This window comes from Lissotriton vulgaris, chromosome 10 (genome assembly GCF_964263255.1).
Source record: "Lissotriton vulgaris chromosome 10, aLisVul1.2, whole genome shotgun sequence".
NCBI lineage: Eukaryota > Metazoa > Chordata > Amphibia > Caudata > Salamandridae > Lissotriton > Lissotriton vulgaris.
The window spans coordinates 842,380,595-842,406,409 of NC_141698.1; the positions used below are offsets into that span (position 1 = coordinate 842,380,595).

Sequence of the window (25,815 nt, forward strand, 5' to 3'; positions counted from 1 at the left end):
CCAACTTATATTTGTAGTGTATTATATTTGTATTGAGATTTAAACACCGCAAAGCCACAATCAGGGCATCCGTCTACTAGTACCAAGAAATCCGTCAGTAAGAAATGTATTTTAGTTTTAAGGATCTGATCTTTGAGGGACACTTCCCCCTCCCACTAATGTTCAATTACAATTGATCAATTAGCTTCTAAAGGAGAGGTATACAAGTCAAAACGTTAACAGTTTCTAAATCTAGACTGAGTGTTAAGTTACAAGCTCAGTTAAAATGTATGTATTATTGCATGGAGTGAAAATGCAGAGTGACCTTTAACCTACGAATTCATTAAAATTCTTTTGTTGCAAAATGTTATTTGTGCCGTAGGTCATGAGGAAAAAGAACAAGGATTCTTATTTTATCGGTTTACTTTTGGGACTGGATAAAAGGTTTAAGTAAGTACATTACAAGTTTCTTGTTCTGAGGCAATTAAAGCAATTTTTTTCAAGACTGAACTGTTTAAATAATGTGCATGGTCAGAGTTTTTTTCAAATCAGCATGTTTTGATCTATTTAGGTATTTGTGATTTGTTAGGCATCCTTTGTCAATTGTAGACAATCTCAGCATGATGGGTAGTAAAGAGGAGGTGGCAGTGGACGAGTTAAGGGCGAGATGAAAGATAGTAATGAGAGGCAAATTTAGAAGGATTTAATCATTTAGTAACACAACAGATATCCTAAAAGAAATGCCCCTTAGCATATAGTAGAACGCATTTAAACAGATCTGAGGAGCATAAGCAGAAGAAATCACAGATCTCACTCATTTAGTTGAAGTTGACAGGGAAGCCTTTCATGCTTATTTGAAGATGCGAACATTTACAAAATGACTATCTGAGTTTCTGTGACTCACTGAACGAGACAGAAACATTTGAACTGATCAATATACATTTAATAGTTGCAAAGTTCCCAAGGTCTTTATTCTTGAGGATGCGGAAAAAAAGGAAGGAAGGGTTATCTTCTGTACTAGATGTAAATAAGACACCACTGTAGGCCAAACACTCGAAAATAAAGGCAATAACAATCTCTCTGAGAAAAATGGCAAATAATGAGCACCGATTGACAAGACAGTCAATCACCATCCCAGCAAACCGAGGTAAAGGTCACCAAAAAGAGTCTTCAAAATTAGAATCTTAAAATCTACTTTTTACATTGTTTCCAAAGGTAGGGATTATAAAGCCTTAAGAACTAATTGCAGATTTACAAGAAACTAACGCAGCACCATTGAAAGAGGAAAAAACGAGGAGAAATTAAAACATTTCTCCTCGTTGCACTTTTCTACCCCATCCATAGGGTGGTGTAGCATTCTGACGCATTTCCAGATTTACGATTGATCGTAAATCTGGAAATGCATCAGTGGACATGGGTGTTCCGTGGGAACACTGACAACAAAACCCATGTTACCCCCAACACGCAAAGTGTTGCATGAAAAGGGGCGATATTTACAAGCACAAGTAAAGCCACGCAGGGTGGTTTTATGTGTGCTTGTAAAATATCACGCAGCAAGTTGCACAGCCGGTGCTTCATGCAACGTGATGCACCGGAGGTTCAAGGGGCTTGTAAATCTGACCCTCAAAGTAAATCCCAATAAGGGGGGGCAAAAGCCTTCACGAAAGTTGCCTAAAGAGAACAATAATTTGAATGACATGCTTCCACTTCACAAGTATTGACAGGCCTACCCTTGGTGCTCCGACTGCTGCAATGGCTGCCAAATTGTACCCTACAGCTGAAGACTGCTAAAGCCAGATCAAAACCCTACTAAAGGAATTGTAAAACCTATCTAGGGTCACACCTACAAGGGTTCAAAGAATGAACTTGATACCAGAAGGAAAATAACAGCTGGTGGTGATTTAAGACTTCAGAGACAAAATTCCTGCAAGATTCCTGACTGGATACTGCTAACCCTGCAGAAAGGCTTAATTGTTGTCTGTACAACCCTCCGTTCAGCTTCCAAAAAGGCTAACAAAGCTTCTCTACAAAAGCCTGAAACAGAAGCTTATTCCTTGGGTGATGAGAATCTGGGGGAATATCCACTGAATCTATTCCTTTGCAACAGCCAACTGTCTCAGTGGAGGAAAACAAGACATGTATGGTCAACAAGGAACAACTAGGATTACTTCTGCTTTCTCTCTGGAAGCACAACAGAAACCTGCCCGCAGTGACGCAGACTGGCAGGAGACAGGGGAACTTACTGGAGCGCCACGTCAGAGCATAATGGAGGACACAACCACCACAGCATGGGATTCTTGAGCAGCATTCCCTTCTTGCCTGGTTTTGGACTTCTAGTCACAAGGTACCCCCAGAGATGCAGACCAGCAGGAGGCGAGGGAACTTACTGGTGCGCCGCATGGGCGGATAAAGGTGACTGCAGTTCCCACAGCATGGGGAGTGCGTGCAATGCCCCCAGGCACGTGCCCAGGCCAAGAACAGAGCAAGAGAGGTCCCGCCTGCACTCATCTGTGGCCGAACGAAGCTGGGCTGGGCCACCCATCTCGGATTTGTAATATGCATTGCCATACCTGACTGCATTTGGGAATCATGGGTAAGAGAAAGTCAGCTGTCTTATTTGTGGCTCCTTCGAATCGCCTGCTGGCAGCCTCAATAAGTAGTTTTCTAACTAATGCCATGAGTGCAACCGACTCGGAGATTGGGGGTCACCAAGAGTGCCTTATTTAAGGCTGTGGAGAAAGATTAAGACTTACGATCCAGTACTAATCATGCAGAAGGGAGCAAACTCATATAGAGGGAAGGGAGGCAAGTAATCCCTGTATCTTCACCAGTGGCTTATGAATTATACCTGATAATATATTATCCAGTAGGAATGATCCCATCCAAAAAGAAAAAAGTAACCTGGGACATGCTAATATTTGTTCAAAGAAAGCCCCCATTGGTACCAAGTCACCCTCTAAGTCCGCAAATAATGTTCTTTCTTAAAAATCTGAACCAGATATAGGAGCAGTTTTGCTTCCAGTATCAAACCAAGTATGCCAGAAGGAAACTCCATCAATATTCACATTCATATTAAGGCTGTTGAAGTTGTGCTTAGGGCAATAATCAACCACATACCCTCTCTACTTAGGAGCATAGAGTTGGTACTGTAGTTGTCACATAAATCTGAAAGTTATGAAGGGACTAATTGTGCTGGGTCAAATCAAGACGCTCTCAGTAGAGGGGACGACAGTGGAGCAGTGGGCGGACCCAGGAAATCATACTGTAACAGAACCCACTTCGATCAAGACAGTAAACAACTGTAGACATGCCTGTGAAATGCCAAATGTTGTGGCTTTACATCTAACTCAGATCAAGCAACAACTAAATCTTGGAATATAAATCTTCCTCATATGGGTGAAAGGCAGAATTACAGGGTTCTGCTATTACCTCCAGAAGCTACGACCCTAGTGATTGTGCTAAAAAATGTACCAGTGTTACATCCTAATCAAATAGAGAACGATTTACAATTAAACAATAAATGTATTCATTTGATGGGCAAAACTCTTAGGAACCCTAACTATGATGCCTTGTGGATAAATACATTTTCACTATCTAGGGAGTACCATGGTTGGGCAACAGTCCCAAATGGGAGGAAGGGGAATATGCTGTCAATCACTTCATGGATGCACAGTTAGCTGGCTTCTTGCATTAAATAGATTGACATGTATTGTTAGGTCCAGTATTGCTGTTCCCCATCGGCCAGCCGTACCGCCATCGCCTATGCGCAGATCATTTATTATCATGACCCATAATTGATTTACCCCTTGGAGCAGGTTGATTAAGTTACGAATCTAAACAGGAATCGGAATTTAGCGCTGAATGATCAGGAACAAATGTTCAGGACAGACCATAGGGATTTAGTGTCTAGAGAAATGGTGTCATCAACTACCTGCTCTATACAAAGCGGCAGTTAGACAACAAGATACATCATTTTCTTGTTTTCATGCCCAACGAGATTATACTGAAAGAGATGACTGTGTTGTACTAATGGCCACACATGCAATCCTTAATTACACAGATGCTGACGTCAAAGTGGCACAAATAGGCACAGTGGCAAGTTCTTTTAAGTTCAAGAAAATTTTATTGATAATAATAAGAGAGAAAACCAGGTGTCAAAACAGAGTACAATGTGATATCAAGTTAAAAAATCTGAGCAAAATAATACAGTCATACATATATAAGCCTCATAATAAGATAAATCTGGGTACAAAATGGAATAAAAAAGGAAAAGTCAAAGATAAAACATGTTAAGCATAAAATATGAAAAGCATAAGAACATGAGTAAGAAGGAAAAAGTTGTTACAATGAAGGATAAGTGGAATGTATCGAGCGATTAAGGAGGCTTAGGAACTTCTTGTTGTGAGGGTGGAGGGTGAAACAAGCGTTTACTACAGGAGTCCAAATAAAGTGTGACGGGAGTCCATAGGTCCATGCGTTTTGTAGCCATGGATGCCGGGAAAACATGGGCAGTATCAAGCCTATGGTTATGGCATACATTAAACCACCACGCCTTGAAAGAAATCTTGGAAAAGTCTTTCCAATTGACCGTTATTTGTTGGAAGGCAGCGGCAAGTAAAAGGTCAATAATCTGAGGTTTTAAATCAACGTCATTCCAACAAGGAGAGAGGCTGCCCATGAAAATATGCGTATGAGAAAAAGGGATAGAGGTGTGGAAAATTAAATTAATTTGAGACCAAACCTGTAGCCAAAAGTTATGAACATGAGTGCATAAAAACAACATGTGAAACAAATGAGCTTGTGGCAACGAACAAGACCAGCACGTGTGGGGAGTATTAGGGAAGCGTTTGTGAAGGTCATGGGGTGTAAAGAGGAGTCTATTGTAAATGAAAAACAGAGTCTGAGTGAGGGTTGCTGCTCTGGAAGATTTGCGAATCTTGGTCCAGATCTTGTCCCAGAAGGAGACCGACCAAGAGACAGACAGATCATGCTCCCAGGACTCTTCCACCTTAGATTTAGGCCTTGGAGCCTTGCCAGCGCGAAGATATTTGTAAATAGCAGTAGCTTTTGGTGTAATGCGTAAGAAGGAGTGAAGTGCAGAAGTGGGGGTGGATGAGGCAGAGGGAGTGCAGGAGTTAGAGAGGTCATTGTATTTTGCTAGGACTGTATTTTTGAGTAACTGGTATTTGCGTGCAAAGGAAGTAGGTAAGTCGTAGAGGGAGCGGAGGGTATTAAAAGATAAGAAGGAGGAGTGGGAAAAAAGTTGGGAAACCCATTGCAGACCACGAGTGTGCCAAGTTTTCCAAAAAAAGGGTCTGTCACGAATGAGTAAGGAGGTATTATGCCATATGGTGGAGGAAAGGAAATCAGCAATGGTAGTAGGAGGTGAGTGCATGGAAGAGAGAAGCAATTTAGTGGTAAACTTATGAATAGGAGTAGGGATAGAGGTGGGTTTGCGAGAAAAGGAAAGGTATTCAGCAAAGGAAAAGGGAGAGAGAAGGAGGCGTTCAAATTTGGCCCAAAGAGGACAGGGGGTGTCCGGGTCTTGAAGCCAAAAAGAGGCTTGCCTTAACTGAAATGCCTTGTGGTAGGTTGGGAAGTCAGGAAAGTTAGCCCCACCTTCTGATTTTGGACGTATCAGACGTGCTAGAGACATTCGTGGCTTCTTTTTATTCCAAAGAAAGGACGTTAAGATAGAGTTAATCTTCTTGAAAAATTTGGAAGGGACAGAAACCGGAATGTTAGAGAGGGTGTAAAGAACAATGGGAGACAGCATCATTTTAATAGTGTCAAGGCGGCCCCACCAAGATAGATAGAGGGGATGCCACCTGGATGTGAGATCCGTTAATTTTTGGACGCATTTGGAGATGCATAGGGAGACGGTATCTGGGATAGTGGGGGTAATATGCATTCCAAGATACTTAATATTGGAGGGTTTCCATGTGAAATTGGAGGCGGCAAAATCGGGTTTGAATGTGAATTTAGTCAAGGGGAGGATCTCACATTTATCGTTATTGAGTTTATAGCCAGATATTTGGGAGTAAGTGTGAACTTCGGTGAGAAAGGCAGGAATGGAAACGGAAGGGTTGGAGATAAATAGCAAAATGTCATCCACATAAGCGGCTAGTTTAATGTGGGACTCTGACAATTGGAAACCGTGGATAGAGGGATTTTGACGGAGCTTGGAAAGGAAGGGTTCTAAGGCTAGATTAAAGAGGAAGGGAGATAAGGGACAACCTTGGCGAACACCTCTTTTTAAATCAAAAAAGGAAGATATTTGACCGTTGGCACAAACCGCTGCACGTGGGTTAGAGTAGAGTAGTGAAATCAAGGATATGAAAACAGGACCAAAACCGAACCAGCGGAGGGTGTGAAATAAATAAGTCCATTCGACCCTGTCAGATGCCTTTTCAGCATCCAGGGCAATGGCCGCAAGGGGATGGGGTAAAAGGCGAGATTTAGAAAGAATGTCAAAGAGGAGTCTGGTGTTATCAGTTATGTATCGACCTTTAACAAAGCCCGATTGTTCCTCCCCCAAGAGGTCTGGAAGAAGAAGGTCTAGACGCGCCGCAAGAGATTTTGCAAAAATCTTGTAGTCAATGTTGACCAAAGATATTGGCCTGTAGTTCTTGCAGTATTGAGGATCCTTTCCCTCCTTGGGTATAAGGCAAATATGAGCGTCTGAAAAAGAGCCTGAGGAGGATCCCAAGGAAAGGAAGGTGCCAATAAGGGAGTGGAGTCTGGGGATAAGGAGGTTTGAGAAGTGGAGAAAAAATTCCACTGTGAAGCCGTCAGGCCCAGGGGCCTTGTCTTTTTGGAGGGTTTGAAGCGCCTTGAGCAGCTCTTGTTGGGATATATCTAACTCCAAGTGCGAAAGGTCAAGTGGGAAGTGAGATGGTTTTTGGATGGAGGAGAAGAATGTGTCTAAGGAGTGGGAAGAAGGCTGAGTTTCAGAGGAGTATAAGGTCTTATAAAAAGTAGAGAATTCAGTGAGAATGTCTGCGTCTGTATGTTTGAGAGTCAAATTGGCGTCATAGATTGATTCAATGTTTAATTTGTTATGTTTCACCTTAAGGTAATTAGCCAAGATCTTGCCAGCCTTATTTTTGCCACCATAGAACTTGGCACTAGACCTTAACAAGTACAAGGACGCATCATCCGTAGACTGTTTGTTGAATTTCATCTTAGCATTAACTAGGGCAGTTAGAGTTTGATGTGAACGAGAAGTAAAATAAGAATGCTCCAATTTCTTAATATCCAGAAGGGTAGCCTTGGTAAAATCGCGTGCAGCTCTACGTTTTTTAGCAACAAAGCCTATGATGAAGTCTCTTGCTGCTGCTTTAAAGGCATCCCAAATGGTATGTTCAGGGACAGGGGAATCATCGTTTAAGGAGAAGAATTCATGAGAGAAAGAAGTGAACGAGGTAGTAAATTTAGGGTCCAAGAGGAGAGAGTTATTAAAACGCCAGCGTTTAGGGCCTACGGATTTGGGTAGTATGTCCAATTGAGCTAATGTGGGGACATGGTCAGAGAGTAAAATTGGACCGATTTCCGCATGAGTGAGAGTTTGGGCAATATTATGAGTAACAAAAATGTAATCAATTCGGGATTGGGAGTGGTGACATGGTGAATAGAACGTAAATTCCTGAAGTTCTGGATTACATAGGCGCCAAGCATCAGTGAGTTTGTGTTGGGAAATAGCTCGAGAGAAGGATTTATGGGACTTGTTAGGGATGAAGTGTGCTTTGGAGTTCCTATCGAGAAAGGGATCTAGGGGCTGATTGCAATCTCCTGCTAGTATGAAATTATCATCAATAAATCTGGTGATTTGCTGGGAGAATGAGTGCCAGAAAGTGGAGTCACCAGTGGTAGGAGCATAAACATTTAGGAGAGAAATTGGAACATTCTTGACAGAGAGTTTGGTATATATCCATCTGCCTTCGGCATCGGATTCCTGGGCAATCAGTGAATGGGAGAGAGCTTTGTGACACAGAATTGCAACACCATTACGTTTACCATCCCCGGGAGAATAATAAACATCACCCACCCAACTTCTCTTCAATTTGACAGACTCTTCAGCAGATAAATGGGTTTCTTGTAAAAAAGCAATGTCTACGTTCAGACGCGAAAGATGAGATAAAATTCTTTGTCTTTTGATAGGGGAATTGACGCCCTTACCATTCCATGTAATTACCTTTAGAGACATATCATATCAAAAAAAAGAAAGAAAACAAAGGAAGAAAGAGAAGAGCAAAGGGAACCCAGAAGAATAGAAAAACGTAGGAGAGTAAGAAAGTCAGTGAAGATGATTGCAGTAAAGCATTGAGTAAAAGGATGAGGAAAAAAGAAATATGATGAAGAAAAGGAGAGCAGAAGTGATCGATGCGAAAAGGATGAGGAGATAAACCAAGAAATAGTAAGAATGGTAAGAAAAAGACAGTAATAGACAAATAATCGAAAGGCAAAAGAGAGAGACACCTGTGAATCAGGGGAAACTGGGGAACTTAAAAACAAAGCAGATACAAGAAGGAAAGTGAGCAGTCGGGAGGAAAGGGAAAACATACTTACGAAGGGTAGAGAACAGTGGCAAGTTCTAATTTGCGAACTTTTCCATCTGTGTCGGATCTTAATTTGTTATTTTGGTAAATGGCCAGTACTGCCTGCAAATTGAATGATGGTAATTGGCTAAATCTGGTTGCTGATATCCTTTAGGAGATCTGGATTGTGTAACAGTGCATACATTGATGGATTTTGCTCTCTCCGATGATATTGGCCACTCCTTCAAGATCAGGACATCTATTGGCAGTATTTTAACCCTAGTCTATGTCTCCCCTGTGGGTAGAATAATCAAATCCTTCCTTACCTCACCTCTCTTCCAAGTTATCTGTTTGTCTCTTTTGGTAAATCAGTCTATTCTTCTAGTTAATTTCGATCATAATAACTTTAACTGCAATTATGCTGCAATAGCTGATTCACTTGATTCAGTGCTAAGCATGGTGTTTGATAAACTAAAGGAGGATGTTGTTATAATATGGGGAGGTGATTTTAATTGCACCTATATTTTAAACACAGTCCATGTGGTGATGTTTTGTTAGGATTATGAATAAGTAGGCAGGACCTAATATGTACATTTGATTTAGTTCAGGTTGCAGATCTGAAACATGTCACCTTTACTGGGAAGGTTGCTGGTAACTTGATTGACTTTATCACAATTCCAAATGGGTGGCAGCAGAAGGTCTCTAACTTTACAATATTTCATAATTGTCTGAGCGATCATAACTCTTTGACCTTGAACCTGCTCTTTGGTTACCTCCAACCACAACTAACCTATGTTGTTCTTCTATTAGAAGCCACCAAGAATAGAGGTATCCAGCTTAAATGGACTGACATCGATCCATGACCTTAACTGTCAATGCTGGTAGGCAGAAATTGGGGACTCCTAATGGTGTTTCTGGGGGAAAATCCTTCAAACCTAAATGTAAATGTATAGGCATTTATATAGCGCACTACTTACCCGTAGGGTCCCAAGGCGCTTCGACCGCTGCGAAACCCTTCCTGGCTTCCCTGAGAGATGGTCCCTTAATGGGTATCTCCAGGGTGAGACCAGGCATCCCCGGCGGTCTGGTGGGGCCGTTAGTGAAGATGAGGCAAGCTAATGCCCAGAGTTGCCGAGTGTGATCGCTGATCAGAGTGGGCACCGAGGCAAGAGAATTATCGAGTCCGCTGACCCTGGTCCAGAAACCTGCCGCGCCGGGAATCGAACCCTGGTCCCTGGCCGTCCTCTGCTCTCGGGTCTGCCGCCTCTAACCAGTGAGCCACACTACTTCACTTAGGGCTTACAATGAAATCTGTAAGTTGGTAATCGAGCGTCTTACCTTATTATGAATTAGTAGGGAACCTAAAAAAAATGGTTTGATTGGACTTGCTCCGTGGCTCATTGCTGCCTAGTTAGAGCCACTAAAAAAGTTCACAAAGGGATGTGGAGGAAGTGAGGTTGTGAAGACTGCATTTTAAGGAAGTGATCAAACAAAGAAAGGAACCACAAGGCAGGAAGAATGGGAGCAACTTCATGTCAGAAGTTGCATGGATGATGTATCTCAGTTTTGAATAATTGTAAACTCGCCTTTTTTTTAAAACACCCACCACACAAGTCTTGATGCAAATAGTTCATCACATCTGTGGGTGGCCCATTTCTCCAAGATATAAAATAGGCATCACACTTACAGATATGCTAGATAATACAGTTACTAATAACTCTAGCCCAGATAATGGAGACATTCTGACAATTACTTTAAAGGAGGTAACAGAGGTAACAGAGACTTTTCAAAAACAATCTTGATCTCCGGGCAGCATTAGTCAATGTGTTGCAAAGCACAATTCATGCTAGTCTCCCAAAGTCTGGTCTAATTCAATTATTGGTCCAATCTTTAGGAAGGGGACCAAGTTAATCCACATTGCTATCATCCTATTTCCCCCATTGACTCTATTGTCAAAGATTTAAGAAGAATTCTGTTAGACTGGTTGGAATCTTGTGCCAAGGAGAAATGTATTCTTTCAGCTGTGCAGTACAGGTTCAGACAAGGATTGGGAATTGTTTACCAGTGCCTGAATGTTCATTTTTTAATCAGTAAGTACACCAAGGTGAAAAGAGGCTGCTTACATCTAGCTTTTAAGGATCCTAGCTCCGCATTTGATTGTGTTGATCGAGGGAATCTATGGAGGAAGATTCTAGAAATGGGAGCGGATCCTCAGATTGATTCAACTTCACAAGTAAGTAACCAGATGCATCAGGTATGCTCCCAATGGTGAGTGCACCTCCTCATTAGGCAGGGAGTTAGACAAGTCTATGCTATGGCACCCTTTCTCTTCTGCCTCTACATTAATGATCTTGAACATTCCTGTTGAAGGCAGAGGTAGATGTACCAAGAGCGGGAACCAAGCGATTACCAGCATTGTTATATGCAGATCACTGTGTCTTATTATCCAGAACTGGGGTTGTGCTGGAAATGGTATTGGAACTTTGCCTCAATTATGGATCAACTGTGACTGTCTACTAACAAATCTACATTTTATACTATGGTTTGTGTCTCGCGGCTTAGTAAACTGAAGCTGTTCTATATTAGTAAGACTAGACTGGAGAAGTGTGGCTCACTGGTTAGAGTAGGCAGACCCTGAAGCAGAGGTCAGACCCGGGACCAGGGTTCAATTCCCGACGCGGCAGGGTGTTGAGCTCACTTTTGAAGAAAATCCGGAAGGTACGCCGCCTGCTCACACCCGAGGCACTCACCCAGGTGGTGATCGCTACTGTATTGTCCCATCTGGACTACGCCAACGCCATCTACCTAGGTCTTCCCAACTACCTAGTGAAGCGACTCCAGATGGCACAGAATCATGCCGCAAGGTTAATTCTGAACCAACCGAGGCGCCAGGCAGCCACCCCCTCCTTAGGAAACTACACTGGCTCCCTGTGGCCCAGCGATGTGCCTTCAAAACTGGCTGCATAATCTTCAAGTCCTTATACTACAAAAGCCCATTATTCATCAACAACCTGATTTTCAAATACACCCCGTCCCGCAACCTTCGCTCACTCCACCAGAACCTCCTGCAGTCGCCTTCTTTCAACTTAAAGCGCGCAGGAGGCTGCAGGTTTGCCACCCTTGCCCCCCGCTTGTGGAACTCTCTTCCGTCGGAGACCCGGAATTGTCAAGATCTCCTCTCCTTCCGGAAAGCCTTGAAGACCTGGCTATTCAGACAAGCATTCCCATAATCCTCTTCCCTCTATGTTCATGTTATTGCTCATCACAGCGCCAAGCAACCAATCGGTGATAGTGCGCTCTAGAAATATTTTATTAACATAACATAACATAACAATGTCCATGGACTCGATAATTCTCGCTTCGGTGCCTGACCTAATCATGGGTTCACACTCTGCAACTCTGGGCATTAAGCTTGCTTAATCTCCACAACGGCCCCCCGCGGCGGGATGCCTGGCTTTCACCTTGGGGATGCCCTGTAGGGGCTATCTCACAGGGAAAAGCCAGGACGGGTTCCCAAGGCAAGCGCGGAGATACCCCTTCGGGGGTCGATTCTGGCGCTATATAAGAAACATAATAATAATAATAATTGTTATGTCTACCAACTTCTATGTATTTGGGGGTCCCTTTGATAACAAAGGCATTTGGCCACACCTGGTTAAAGTAAGGAGAACTCAATTGGAACAATCAATAGCTGCTAGCTTTAAGTTGTCTGCAGGGCCGTTTCTGCCATTAGGCAAGACTAGGCGGCTGCCTGGGGCGGCAAAAAGGCTAGGGCGGCAAAAAGCAGAGTTTGTACTGCACGTAAGAAAAAGTAAACAAACAGACCTCGAAAGCGCCATCACGTCACATCCGGCGCCAGTGCCCCACGGGCAGGGGCCCTACGGTGCGCGCCCGCCACTGCAAACGTCCACACTCTTAGGAAATGTCCTCCAGTGGCAAGGTGTTGTGTAAAGTGAGTGAGGCGCACATTTCAAATACCTGCGCACACCAGAAAGGGCTCCCATCTGCCTCTGCACAGCATCAAGCTAGTTTTCTGCTTCGTCACCCCTGCTCTCTCGCTGCACTTTAAAAAAAAGCACGATAGGAGGTGCCATGACAAACCTGGGGTTCTTCACCCTGCTCCTGGCCACCTCCTGCGTTTTTGACGCTGGGAACACGCTGTCATCATCACTGGGGTAAGTGGTGAAGCGTCCATCGCGTGCTTTCATTCTGGTGGTCCCAACACTGCCCTCAGAGCCTCGATGTCAAACGTTCCCTTACACTGCGGGAGAACGTTTTGCGAAGATAGTATTGACTTCCCACTTCAGCTGTCTGCGAACGTGCTTTGTCCAAATGATAGAAAGCACAGAACATGCTTCGTTAAGTAAGCATTTTTTTTCGCTTGAGATCAAAATACGTAAAAGGAGTGTTTCCTTTCATTAGCCGAGCTTGGAAACATAAAATCATATCACAGCCACCAGAAACTCAAAATGTAAAGTATTAAGTGGGAGCTATAAATAAAAATCAACATTTTCAATCACGAAGCTCCTCACCCAATTCACCCAATTGTACGGCTTGTTATTCTGTCATGTCCCGGTTTGTAGCAATAATCTTTTTTTTTGTGTGTCAAACGCTGCTTGCTTAATTCCTTTTTTTTGTTCAGGTTTGACTATTGAAGTGCTCCAAGAGGCTATTCCACGTGGGCCTGATTCACAATAACATTATTACCATACACAAGTTAATTCCTATGCACTGTATACATTTATAAATGTTTGTACATCCGCAGCATATATGTGCTTCATTTTTACCCCAGTTCAGGCATGTTTTCCAGATTCAATTTGTATATTGTGAGCGTTACAATAGTAAACGTACAAATGGTACTTGCAGAAATTCCGTTTTTCTTTTGATTGAAGTTTTCTTTTTCACTAAAATGTTTTTTTCTTTATTGTGATCTCCCATTTCTAATGCTTCATTGAGATGTGTGTGCTTCGTGGCACGCTGCCCAAAACACTTAAGGGGTGCACTTTTATCTCAGCCATACGGTAAGGGCGTTAGGATCACTCTCTCCTGCTTTGTCTACAACAGGAAGTAAAGGTAGCTTTTAAGACGTTCAGAGCAGGTGGCCAGGTATGGAGTCATAGCTACAGGGTATTTGAAATCTGTCAAGTGTAATGGTCTATGCTCTGGACTAGTGTGCATCCTGTGTTTTTGTGCACAAGTAATACCAATTTGTCGACTATCTTTTCCCAATACCAAAAGTAATTGAGGTAACATAGAGGAAAGAATTTCTGTTATAGAGAAAATTATGTGTGTCACCCGGATGGTCCCAAATTAGAGGCAGCCCATTACTCCAGGTTCAGGTTCCAGTGTTCGGTTTCACTAACACCCAGGAGTTGTCAGTGCTAAATAATTCAGGTTGCTGATTCCCTTCTCCCTTGCTGGTAAAGTTAGAAACCCTCTACCTTTTGCCAGACACACTGCAGCGTCTGTCTAGCACGTATATGCAAAGGGTTAACGGTAGCTACTTGGTGCGTTGGAGCGCAGTGACATACTACAGTTTGGCGAGTGTTAGACCTGACATCATTGGCTTGAGTCTCTCCTCCATTTTTCTGTTTGCCTCTACTGTTTTACGATGTTTTGCTGGTATATGCTTTGGGTGCCGTGTCACTGCTGATCAGTGCCATAGCGCAAGTGCTTCCTATGTTAAAATGATGTATCTATTGTATCCATGTTTGGCTTATTTGGTTTACTGTCAGTCCCTAGTCTAGTGCACCAGGAGTGCCGGGGCTTGTAAATACAAATGCCGCTCGTGGGCTTGCAGCACGTGTTGTGCCACCCACAGGAGCGGCCTCGTAAAAGAATGTCTACGGGTCGGTCATTGCGAGACCCACGTGCAGTCTTGCACTGTCACGCCGGCTGCGCAGGTATACCTACTTGCCAGCCCCTCCAACCTTCCCTTAACTTCATGTTAGTCACCCCTATGGTAGGCCCGTGGGCAGGGTGCATTGTAAGTGTAAGGTAGGACAAGCCTGACCAAGTTGGCATGTCCTGATAGTGAAGTGCCGCCATCTTCGTGCTTCACTATTGCGAGGTAGCCTGCTCTCCGTTGGATAGAATGGGCCACCGGGATTATTAATGCTATGATCCTAGCTGGCTCGGAGAGTACGGTGCAATGTCAAGTTTGGTATCCCTGAACTCGGGGTTTAATTACGCATCCGTTGGTGTGGATGGTTTTTGGACTCTGGGTTCGAAAGTAGTACTTTTAGAAAGTGTCTATTTTCTTGTCTAACCATATCTGGTCTCTGCTGGTCTTACGTGTGTGTGACAGGAGCTGGGTGGCTCCAAGAGGTCTGGATGAGTCAGTGTGGGATGAGTGGGACATTTACGTTGAAAGTAGGGGGAGAGTAGTTGTTGATAGCCTGCCTTGCCTGATACAATGCTGGCTCCACCTCCTGCCAAGCGACTGATGGCTCTGTGCCTGCCATGGACGATCCTAGCCCCACCTCCTGCCAGGAGGGCGATAGCTCTGCTCCTGCCAGTATCAATGCTGGCTCCACCTCCTGCGGGGCGTCTGAGGACCCGGCCCGGCTCAATGAATAGGCCAGGTGCTACTGCCTAGCTCCACCCACCGCAGACCCAGGGTGTTGGGAAACCCCCGGCATAGACAAAGGGATCAAAGACGAAAAGGGGTATAAGAGAAGGACCCCTGAACTAGGAAATCAGATCACTTCTGACAAGGAACCCTGTAACCAAGGACAAGAAGCCTGCTGATCTAAAGGACTGCCTACCCCTTCTGCCAGAGTGCTGTTGTTGGGGGAATCCTGCAGTGCTTCTTTATTTTTGCCAAGGAACCAGGAGAGAGGAACTGTGTGTGTACTCTCACGCTTGCTAAGAAAATCTCCAAGGACTGGAAGAGTGCCAGTCTCCTGCTGAAGTCACAGGGCTATAGGACTTCATCTGCTAAAAGTGCTATTTGCTGGAAGTGTGAATCCAGCACCTCTGAAAGGACCAGCAATCACGACGATCGGACTCTGGGCCCGACCGACGCCAGCAGCAACGCCAGTGAGTGGGAGTACGGCTCTAACTCCAGAGGACCTCGTGTCTGCCCCGCTGCTGATCGCATCAACCGTGTGCCCTTCGACGCCGTGAGCGCTGCTCACTCTGTGCAACTGCATCATCGACAACGCCTGCTGAGGCCTGATCGACACCGAAGACGCGGCGCCGGATTGCTCGACGCCGCTGATCATCGTGTGCTTCATTTTCCTAAGGTACTGTGTTGTTGGGGGTCCATGTGACTCCAGGCCCGACGTCGCGCTCCTCGCGGTCGACGCCGAACCTGTGGATTATCTTTGCCCCGGCGTTGTGTAGCTCCCGTGTGAGTTACCCTGTTGCTAAGAACTGTGTTTCCAAGAAGAAGATTTGCTTGATACTAAAAGACTTTTTCGTGCTACAAAAGAAACTACCTTTGAACTATCCTTTTTCCTTCCCAAACGTATTTATTCCGATTGTGTACAGTTTTGCCGTTATTTTGGTCTTGTGCTAAGCCTTATATAAAAATACTTATTTTTATAATACTACTGTGTCGTGTCCATTTGTAGTGTATTCACTTTATTACTGTATGTGGTCGTAATTGCTTAACACACAGCCTCTGAGATAAGCCTGTTCTGCTCTGCCAAGCTACCGAGGGGGTGAGCAGGGGTTATCGAAGGGTGTGATCCCCTTGCCCTGACTAGAAAAGGAGTGTCCCTATTTGTCAGAAGTGCATACCTCTGCCAACTAGAGACAGCCGGTTCTAACATTGGTGGCAGCGGTGGGATTTGGACCTTGCATTTATGACCCATGTACAGTGATTAGTGTGCGCTACGTAGTGAAAGCAGACCATAACGCAGTCACAATCTGATTCGGAAGGATCCTATTTTTGGTCTCCGCTTTCCTGAAACTTGATTTTCTGAACACTGCCAGTTTTAACCATGAGTGACAACGGAGTCACTGCCCCTGCTATCGTTGTTGTGGAAGAGTTCGAGAGGAGTAAGCTAAAGAAATACAAGAAAGATGAGCTGAAACACTTTTGCAACCAGTTTGAAGTTCCTACCACCGGCCTCTCGAGAAAGGATGATTTTTATAAAGCATTGCAGGCCTGGTGGGAGTCCAGAAATCCCTCTGATGTGGTGGTGGTACCCACAGAGGAAGGGGATGAGGAGGTGCCAGTGAATGGACCTGTGCCCTCTCCCGGAAGCAGTGTTTCCTCCAAAGGTCTTTCCCCTGAAGAGAGAGAAGAAAGGGCGAAAGAGCGAGCTTACAACATGGAGATGGCAAGGCTCAAGATAAATGGGCAGTTGGAGTTAGAAAATGCAAGAGGTAGAAGGGAAGCTGATTTAGAGATCAAAAAGTTGGAGTTTGAACGAGAGAAGTTAGCTTTGGAGCGTGAAGCCAGGTTGAGGGAGCTGGATATCCAAGCTAAAAAGTTAGAGTTGAATCCCTCTGGTGGCAGCATTCCATCCGAGCCTGCAGAAAGTAAGTTTTACTTCCCGAAAGATGTGATCAAAGATTACAATAAGAATGAAGATATTGGTCAATGGTTTAAAGCATATGAGTTAGCATTGTTGGCCCACCAGGTCCCTGAGAAGAATTGGGGAGCGGGGTTGTGGGGTCGCTTTGTGAATGAGGGAAGAGATACCCTGTTAGACATGCCTGTTGCGGATAGGATGTTGTATGCTCATATGAAAGATGCTTTAATGTTGCGATATGGTTTAACCCCCGAGCAGTACAGACAAGCTTTTAGAGAATGTCAGAAGTTGCCTGGTACGACGTGGGTTGAATATGTGTCTTATTTTTGCAGAGCCATGGATGGTTGGGTAAAGGGCAGCAAAGTGGAAAGTTATGAAGCTCTTTATGATTTGTTTGCGTGGGAGCACTTGTCTAATAACTGTTTTCCAGAGCTGCGCCAGCACCTGATTGATAGCAAGATATCTAACCCTAGAAAACTTGCTGAGGAGGCGGACCGCTGGGTCAGTACCAGGGTCCACAAGGGTCCAGTGAGAGACTCAGGCAAAGGTGGGCAGGGTCCCCAGCAGAAGAGTGGGGGGGACAAGGGTAAAAAGAAGGAGTCTCAGAAAGGGCCCCAAAGTAATCCCCAAGGGAACCAAGGGAAAGGTTCCCAGCCTCCCCCTGAGAAGAAGCCAGGGGCCCCGACGGGTAAACCTGTTCATAGGGGCCCCCTAACCTGCTACGGTTGTGGGCAGGTGGGACACCGGTTTTATGACCCCCGGTGTCCCAAAAAGGATTCGAATGCACCGTCGCGTGCACCCCCTCGTCAGTTGGCAAGTGTAGCCTTGAGAGGGGAGGAGATGGTTGTCCATGGTGGGAGGGGTCCCGCAGAAATGTCCCTGGTCTCGCTAGGAGACATGCAAATGGTCCCTCCACCCCCTCTGCCTAGTAACACTAGTAAATATAGGCAGTGGGTGACCATTAATGGCCATAGAGTGGAAGCTCTCAGAGACACCGGAGCGAGTGTGACAGCTGTCAAGTGTCACTTGGTGTCCAGAGAGCAGGTGGTTCCCCACGCATTCTACCCCGTGATAGCTGCCGATAACTCCCAGAAAGAGTGTGAGGTGGCTCAGGTTTCCTTTGAATGGGGGGGAGTTTCAGGTACTCTTCAGGTTGCTGTGAGGCCCGCCATGCCTGTCGATTGTCTCCTGGGCAATGATTTGGAAGACTCCCCTTGGGCTAAGGTGGAGCGAGCGGCGCACTTGAAAATGTTGGGTGTGCCAGAGTGGGTGTGTGCAACCACTCGATCCATGACAGCGAGTAAGGGTGTTGATGGGGTCCCGGAGCCTGAAAGTACGGCCCTGGACCCAGCTGTGAAGAGAAGAGGCAGGAGGCGCGGGAAACCGGCCCCCATTGTTCCCATGGTCCAGGAGCAGGTAGACCCTGAGGGGGATGCCCTGGAGCCCACAGGGGAACAAATTGCCGAACTGGGAGATCTGCCCGAGCTGACCCACTGGCAGCAGGATGGTGGTCCCTCCAGGGAGGAATTCTGTGCGGAACAGAAGGTGTGCCCTTCTCTTGTGGGCATGAGGCAGCAGGCCTCAGCCGAATCCTCAGGTGATCAGTCAGGGTCACATTTTGTGTACTGGGAGAACGACCTCCTGTATAGCGAGCCTAAGGCTGCTGAGCCTGGGTCAGCCCGTGTGCTGGTGGTACCCCAGCGCTTCAGAGCCTTCCTACTGGGTTTGGCTCATGACGTACCGTTAGCTGGACATCTGGGGCAGGACAAGACCAATGACAGGCTTGTCACCCATTTTTATGGGCCTCAGATGCGTAGGGATGTAGACATCCATTGCAAGACTTGTCGCACTTGCCAGGCAAGTGGGAAAAGCGGAAGGAAGCAGAAGGCTCCCCTCCAACCTTTTCCGGTGGTCAGCACCCCCTTTGACCGGGTGGGTATTGACATTGTTGGGCCCCTGGACCCCAAGACAGCCCTGGGCAACAGGTTCATCCTGGTCTTGGTGGACCATGCCACGAGGTACGACCGGAATGCCACTCTGGTAGAGCTTCAGCCTGGTCAGGAAGTGTGGGTCATGTCCCCTGTGGAACCTTGTGCGCTCAAGGACAGGTGGACTGGACCGTTTAAGGTTGTGGAGAAGAAGAGCGATGTCACCTACTTGGTGGACTTGAAATCTCCCAGGAACCCCTTGCGGGTCCTGCATGTCAACCGTTTGAAGCCCCACTTAGAAAGGTCCGAAGTGGGCATGCTCCTAGCTACAGATGATGGGACGGAGGAGGAGAGTGAGCCTCTTCCTGACCTCCTGTATGCTAAAGAGCAAGACGGGTCAGTGGATGGTGTGGTCCTCTCTGACACACTGACCCTTGAGCAGAGACAGGATTGTCACCAACTGTTGGGGCAATTCCCGGATCTGTTTTCCTTGGTTCCGGGTGTCACGCATTGGTGTGTCCATGACGTTGACACCGGAGACAGCCCTCCTGTGAAGCACAAGGCTTACAGGGTGACTGACAAGGTCCGAGCGTACATTAAGGAGGAGGTCTCCAAAATGTTCGCGCTAGGGGTGATTGAGTCCTCTAGCAGTCCTTGGGCCAGCCCAGTGGTCTTGGTCCCGAAGGCTGCAGCGCCTGGTGCTTCACCGGAACTCCGGTTCTGCGTGGACTACCGAGGGCTCAATTCAGTCACGAAGACTGACGCGCACCCCATCCCCAGAGCTGATGAGCTCATCGATCGGTTGGGGGCTGCCCGGTACCTTAGTACGTTCGATTTAACGTCTGGGTACTGGCAGATCGCCTTGACTGATGGGGCAAAAGAGAGGTCAGCATTCTCCACACCAGATGGGCTATACCAGTTCCGGGTGATGCCCTTTGGGATGAAGAATGCCCCTGCCACCTTCCAGAGGTTGGTCAACCAGGTCTTGGCTGGACTGGAGGAATTCAGTGCCGCCTACCTGGACGACATCGCCGTGTTCAGCGCCAGCTGGGAGGAACACTTGCGCCACCTCCAGGAAGTGTTGTTGGCCCTGCGTGGAGCAGGCCTCACAATCAAAGCCAGTAAGTGCCAGATTGGGCAGGGTTCTGTGGTGTACTTGGGGCACCAAGTAGGGAGCGGTAAGGTGGCCCCCCTGCAACCCAAGATTGATACCATCCTGGCTTGGGCACCGCCCAAAACCCAAACGCAGGTGAGAGCCTTCTTAGGACTCACGGGTTATTACAGGAGGTTTGTCAAGGATTACGGCAACATTGTGCACCCCTTGACTTCGCTGACTTCCAGGAAGCAGCCACGAAACGTGATCTGGACTGATGCCTGTCAAACGGCCTTTGACACCCTGAAAACTGCAATGTGCACAGCACCTATACTCCAGGCACCCGACTTTTCGAAAGAATTCATTGTTCAGACGGACGCTTCAGAGCATGGCGTGGGGGCTGTTCTAGCTCAGGTGAATGAAGAGGGCCGAGACTTGCCTGTAGCCTTCATCAGTAGGAGGTTACTTCCCAGGGAAACGAGGTGGAGTGCGATAGAGAGAGAAGCATTTGCTGTGGTCTGGGCGCTGAAGAAGCTAAGACCCTACCTGTTTGGGACTCACTTCCGGGTTCAGACAGACCACAGGCCCCTCAGATGGTTGATGCAAATGAGGGGTGAGAATCCAAAACTGTTGAGGTGGTCCATTGCTCTACAGGGGATGGACTTTACGGTGGAACACCGCCCTGGTACAGATCACGCCAATGCTGATGGTCTGTCCAGATTTTTCCGCCTTAGTGATGAGGACTCCCTAGGTTAAGGGTAGTTCTCCCCACATTTCAGCTGGAGGGGACACGTGTTAGACCTGACATCATTGGCTTGAGTCTCTCCTCCATTTTTCTGTTTGCCTCTACTGTTTTACGATGTTTTGCTGGTATATGCTTTGGGCGCCGTGTCACTGCTGATCAGTGCCATAGCGCAAGTGCTTCCTATGTTAAAATGATGTATCTATTGTATCCATGTTTGGCTTATTTGGTTTACTGTCAGTCCCTAGTCTAGTGCACCAGGAGTGCCGGGGCTTGTAAATACAAATGCCGCTCGTGGGCTTGCAGCACGTGTTGTGCCACCCACAGGAGCGGCCTCGTAAAAGAATGTCTACGGGTCGGTCATTGCGAGACCCACGTGCAGTCTTTCACTGTCACGCCGGCTGCGCAGGTATACCTACTTGCCAGCCCCTCCAACCTTCCCTTAACTTCATGTTAGTCACCCCTATGGTAGGCCCGTGGGCAGGGTGCATTGTAAGTGTAAGGTAGGACAAGCCTGACCAAGTTGGCATGTCCTGATAGTGAAGTGCCGCCATCTTCGTGCTTCACTATTGCGAGGTAGCCTGCTCTCCGTTGGATAGAATGGGCCGCCGGGATTATTAATGCTATGATCCTAGCTGGCTCGGAGAGTACGGTGCAATGTCAAGTTTGGTATCCCTGAACTCGGGGTTTAATTACGCATCCGTTGGTGTGGATGGTTTTTGGACTCTGGGTTCGAAAGTAGTACTTTTAGAAAGTGTCTATTTTCTTGTCTAACCATATCTGGTCTCTGCTGGTCTTACGTGTGTGTGACAGGAGCTGGGTGGCTCCAAGAGGTCTGGATGAGTCAGTGTGGGATGAGTGGGACATTTACGTTGAAAGTAGGGGGAGAGTAGTTGTTGATAGCCTGCCTTGCCTGATACAATGCTGGCTCCACCTCCTGCCAAGCGACTGATGGCTCTGTGCCTGCCATGGACGATCCTAGCCCCACCTCCTGCCAGGAGGGCGATAGCTCTGCTCCTGCCAGTATCAATGCTGGCTCCACCTCCTGCGGGGCGTCTGAGGACCCGGCCCGGCTCAATGAATAGGCCAGGTGCTACTGCCTAGCTCCACCCACCGCAGACCCAGGGTGTTGGGAAACCCCCGGCATAGACAAAGGGATCAAAGACGAAAAGGGGTATAAGAGAAGGACCCCTGAACTAGGAAATCAGATCACTTCTGACAAGGAACCCTGTAACCAAGGACAAGAAGCCTGCTGATCTAAAGGACTGCCTACCCCTTCTGCCAGAGTGCTGTTGTTGGGGGAATCCTGCAGTGCTTCTTTATTTTTGCCAAGGAACCAGGAGAGAGGAACTGTGTGTGTACTCTCACGCTTGCTAAGAAAATCTCCAAGGACTGGAAGAGTGCCAGTCTCCTGCTGAAGTCACAGGGCTAAAGGACTTCATCTGCTAAAAGTGCTATTTGCTGGAAGTGTGAATCCAGCACCTCTGAAAGGACCAGCAATCACGACGATCGGACGCTGGGCCCGACCGACGCCAGCAGCAACGCCAGTGAGTGGGAGTACGGCTCTAACTCCAGAGGACCTCGTGTCTGCCCCGCTGCTGATCGCATCAACCGTGTGCCCTTCGACGCCGTGAGCGCTGCTCACTCTGTGCAACTGCATCATCGACAACGCCTGCTGAGGCCTGATCGACACCGAAGACGCGGCGCCGGATTGCTCGACGCCGCTGATCATCGTGTGCTTCATTTTCCTAAGGTACTGTGTTGTTGGGGGTCCGTGTGACTCCAGGCCCGACGTCGCGCTCCTCGCGGTCGACGCCGAACCTGTGGATTATCTTTGCCCCGGCGTTGTGTAGCTCCCGTGTGAGTTACCCTGTTGCTAAGAACTGTGTTTCCAAGAAGAAGATTTGCTTGATACTAAAAGACTTTTTCGTGCTACAAAAGAAACTACCTTTGAACTATCCTTTTTCCTTCCCAAACGTATTTATTCCGATTGTGTACAGTTTTGCCGTTATTTTGGTCTTGTGCTAAGCCTTATATAAAAATACTTATTTTTATAATACTACTGTGTCGTGTCCATTTGTAGTGTATTCACTTTATTACTGTATGTGGTCGTAATTGCTTAACACACAGCCTCTGAGATAAGCCTGTTCTGCTCTGCCAAGCTACCGAGGGGGTGAGCAGGGGTTATCGAAGGGTGTGATCCCCTTGCCCTGACTAGAAAAGGAGTGTCCCTATTTGTCAGAAGTGCATACCTCTGCCAACTAGAGACAGCCGGTTCTAACAGCGAGGGTACCTTTTGAGAATACAAACGCACTCTATTTCAAAATGATTTTTCTAGGTGTGTCAGCATTGTTCTCCATTGTCGTAAATGTCTATAAAACAAAGTTTTCCGCTTTTGGGAAGTTCTGGGCCCTCGAGGACTTGCAGTCCTTGTTTATAGAGGACTAGAAGGACGAACCACAAGGACAGGATCCGATGGTCATTTTTGGTGGTGAACTAAACATGGGGGATGTAAAGCACAATTTTTAATCTTAGGAATCAGGATGAAGAGGGGACTTGGGATTCTCTTCCTTCAAGATGAGAGTTCTATCCTGATAAGCGTGGAAAGAATGGAACTCGCTCTTCCCTTATAGCGTTAAAAGAATGCTGATTGAGAGATCATTTCCTATGCCAGGTCTAGCAAAGCAGATAGTGAACAGCGTTCTTTTATAGTAAAGCACATTTACTAATGGAGTATGTGAGTGTGAGGCATGCATCCCAAACATGCCAACACCATTCAGAGACAATGCTTTTCTGCACTCTTTAATATTTCCCTTTACAAAAATGAAAGAAAATAGTAAATGGGATGCACTCAGATACACTTGTCATAAATGAACAGCTTAAATTTTTGTGTAACATGTTAGTCAAGTTTACTCTACAATACTGAGGCCTGCCGGTATGTTCCTTCTATGTTCTGCTAATATTCAGGAACAAATTCACCCTTATTCAAACCATCCCAAATGGAGGTGGGGCTACTAAGAAGAAAGCATTTTATTGGATGCATATAATTTTTTTATTGAAATTATATAAGTTTTGTCAAACATTTCCAGTTTCATGTTATGCATAGCTAAATAAATGTCCCCTGCTGCATCCTTCCATGGCAAACCATTTGGAGGTATACCAGTATGGTACAAGAGCGTGCTATTTTGAATTGTAAGCTTTATGACTTGAGCAGCTCAAGATGTATGCCAGTGTAATCATGAATTGGGCAATATAGCTGGTTCACTGTAGTAATGTGGCACCTGCTGTTTTCTATGCTTTCTGGGCAAAGCACAACAATTTTGTCAATTCCAAACTTTCCAAGTTCTTTTATATCTAATGTATTAATTCTTCTAGCCTGGATGACGGGCGGAGAGTGATTGTAGTAAAAGGGAGGGGGCGGCATTTTTCAATTCACGCCTAGGGCGGCAAAACACCTAGAAACGGCCCTGGTTGTCTGACAAATTGGGTTTGTCCCCTCTGGAAGCTGCTATTAAAATGTATAATGGTAAATGCAGTTCAGTGGCTATGTATGGCGCAGGTATCTGGGGTTCCTGCATATAGCACAAATACTACTTAGTGAAAATTCCCTCCTGCAAAGTGTGCTCTTTATTCATATGTAGAAGATTCTATAAAAATTGCTCCTTCATTGTTGTGGCTGTCAATTTGGTCAAGGCTGGAAGCTTTACTCAATCAAGGTCTGATCATTGATTGTTTGAAACATGACATAGACTGTAACAACCAGTGGCTGGGATACTTGAAGCCCCAACATTATTTGTTAGGATTCTTGGAAATTTTCGATAACCCACAGAGTATCAATTGCTCAGTCAAAGCCAGTATATGGAGCTTTATCTGCATTTTCTATCGCATCATCAATATAGGTATTATTTGGTCAGGTTCTGCTTTAATATTGTCCACTTGCTGGTTTCCTATGCAAGAGATGTGTTCCGAGATACAGACTTTGTGCCATGGTCTTGCGACTCACAGTCTGCACAATCTGTGTTCCATTTTTTCTTTTTTTGTGACTTGTATGCAGCGCCAATTAAACATTTCTTTAATTCCCTTACTTAGGTCACTTAACATAAGAAGATGTAGACCAGCTTTATTATATTTACAATTACTACGATCTGAATGGGTTTGACTACTGGTAGACAGATTTATAGTTGCTTAGTAAGAGTACAACATATGTTGGACAAATAATTTGGCATTGATATGATATGTTTTGACCCACAGTGATAAGGGGATGTCATTTTTTATATGCTATGTACAAATCACTTCATAACCTGACTGCAGGGCCTAATAACATTTTTGTTTTGCTGCAACATGTGTAGCAAAAAGAACAAAGGATGGACAGAATGCTGAAGATTGCAAACATTCACCCCCAGTCACAAAGATCTGGGTTTACTCCATAGTTTTTATACTCTCCACACCACACCAGTTTGGATCCAGCCATATACAAAGCAGCCTTGACCTTGCTCCTCATGGGAACAGTCCAGCCTGAAATGCCAAGCTGGGTACTCCCTGAACCAGAAACAAGCATCCTGGTACCTGTTTCGGGGCATCACCCCTCATCAGCCAGGCTAGCTTGAATCCAATGGCACAGTAAACACAACAGTCACGTCTGGGCACACCCTTCACAATTACGGCGACAAAAGAAACAAGCATTTACAATGCAATCGGTCTCGCATTTGTGAGAGCTAGGGATAGTGTTGTTGTGAATGAAAATGTGCTTTACCCATGTATTTTGGGTTGTAGTAGAGTGGATATATGTGGTGTGGAGTGGAATGGGTTGGATAGGATTATTTATTTGTGAAATTGTGCTTGGGGGAATTGCGTGGTGTGTAGTTGATTTGTGTTTTTGGTTGGTTATTAAAATGGATGTGAATGGATCACAACAATCTGCAGGGCAAGGATGGCACTACTTATTTTATGTCACTGACAATGTGGTATCAGCAAAGAACGGTGCATGGTGCAAACGTGAAAAGATGTACAGATATGTACAGCGAATATTGAAGACTCGGACGGAGGCGAG

At 45.9% G+C, this 25,815-nt stretch overlaps 1 protein-coding gene across 1 annotated transcript in view; it reads left to right on the forward strand.

The window, feature by feature from the left end:
* Positions 1 to 25,815, forward strand: part of LOC147688873 (macrophage mannose receptor 1-like) — a 731,375-nt gene that overhangs the window by 422,500 nt on the left and 283,060 nt on the right. The window contains exon 18 of the mRNA XM_086941773.1: positions 362 to 429. Within this exon, the coding sequence (XP_086797899.1) occupies positions 362 to 429 (68 nt within the window). The remainder of the gene's footprint in view (positions 1 to 361; positions 430 to 25,815) is intronic.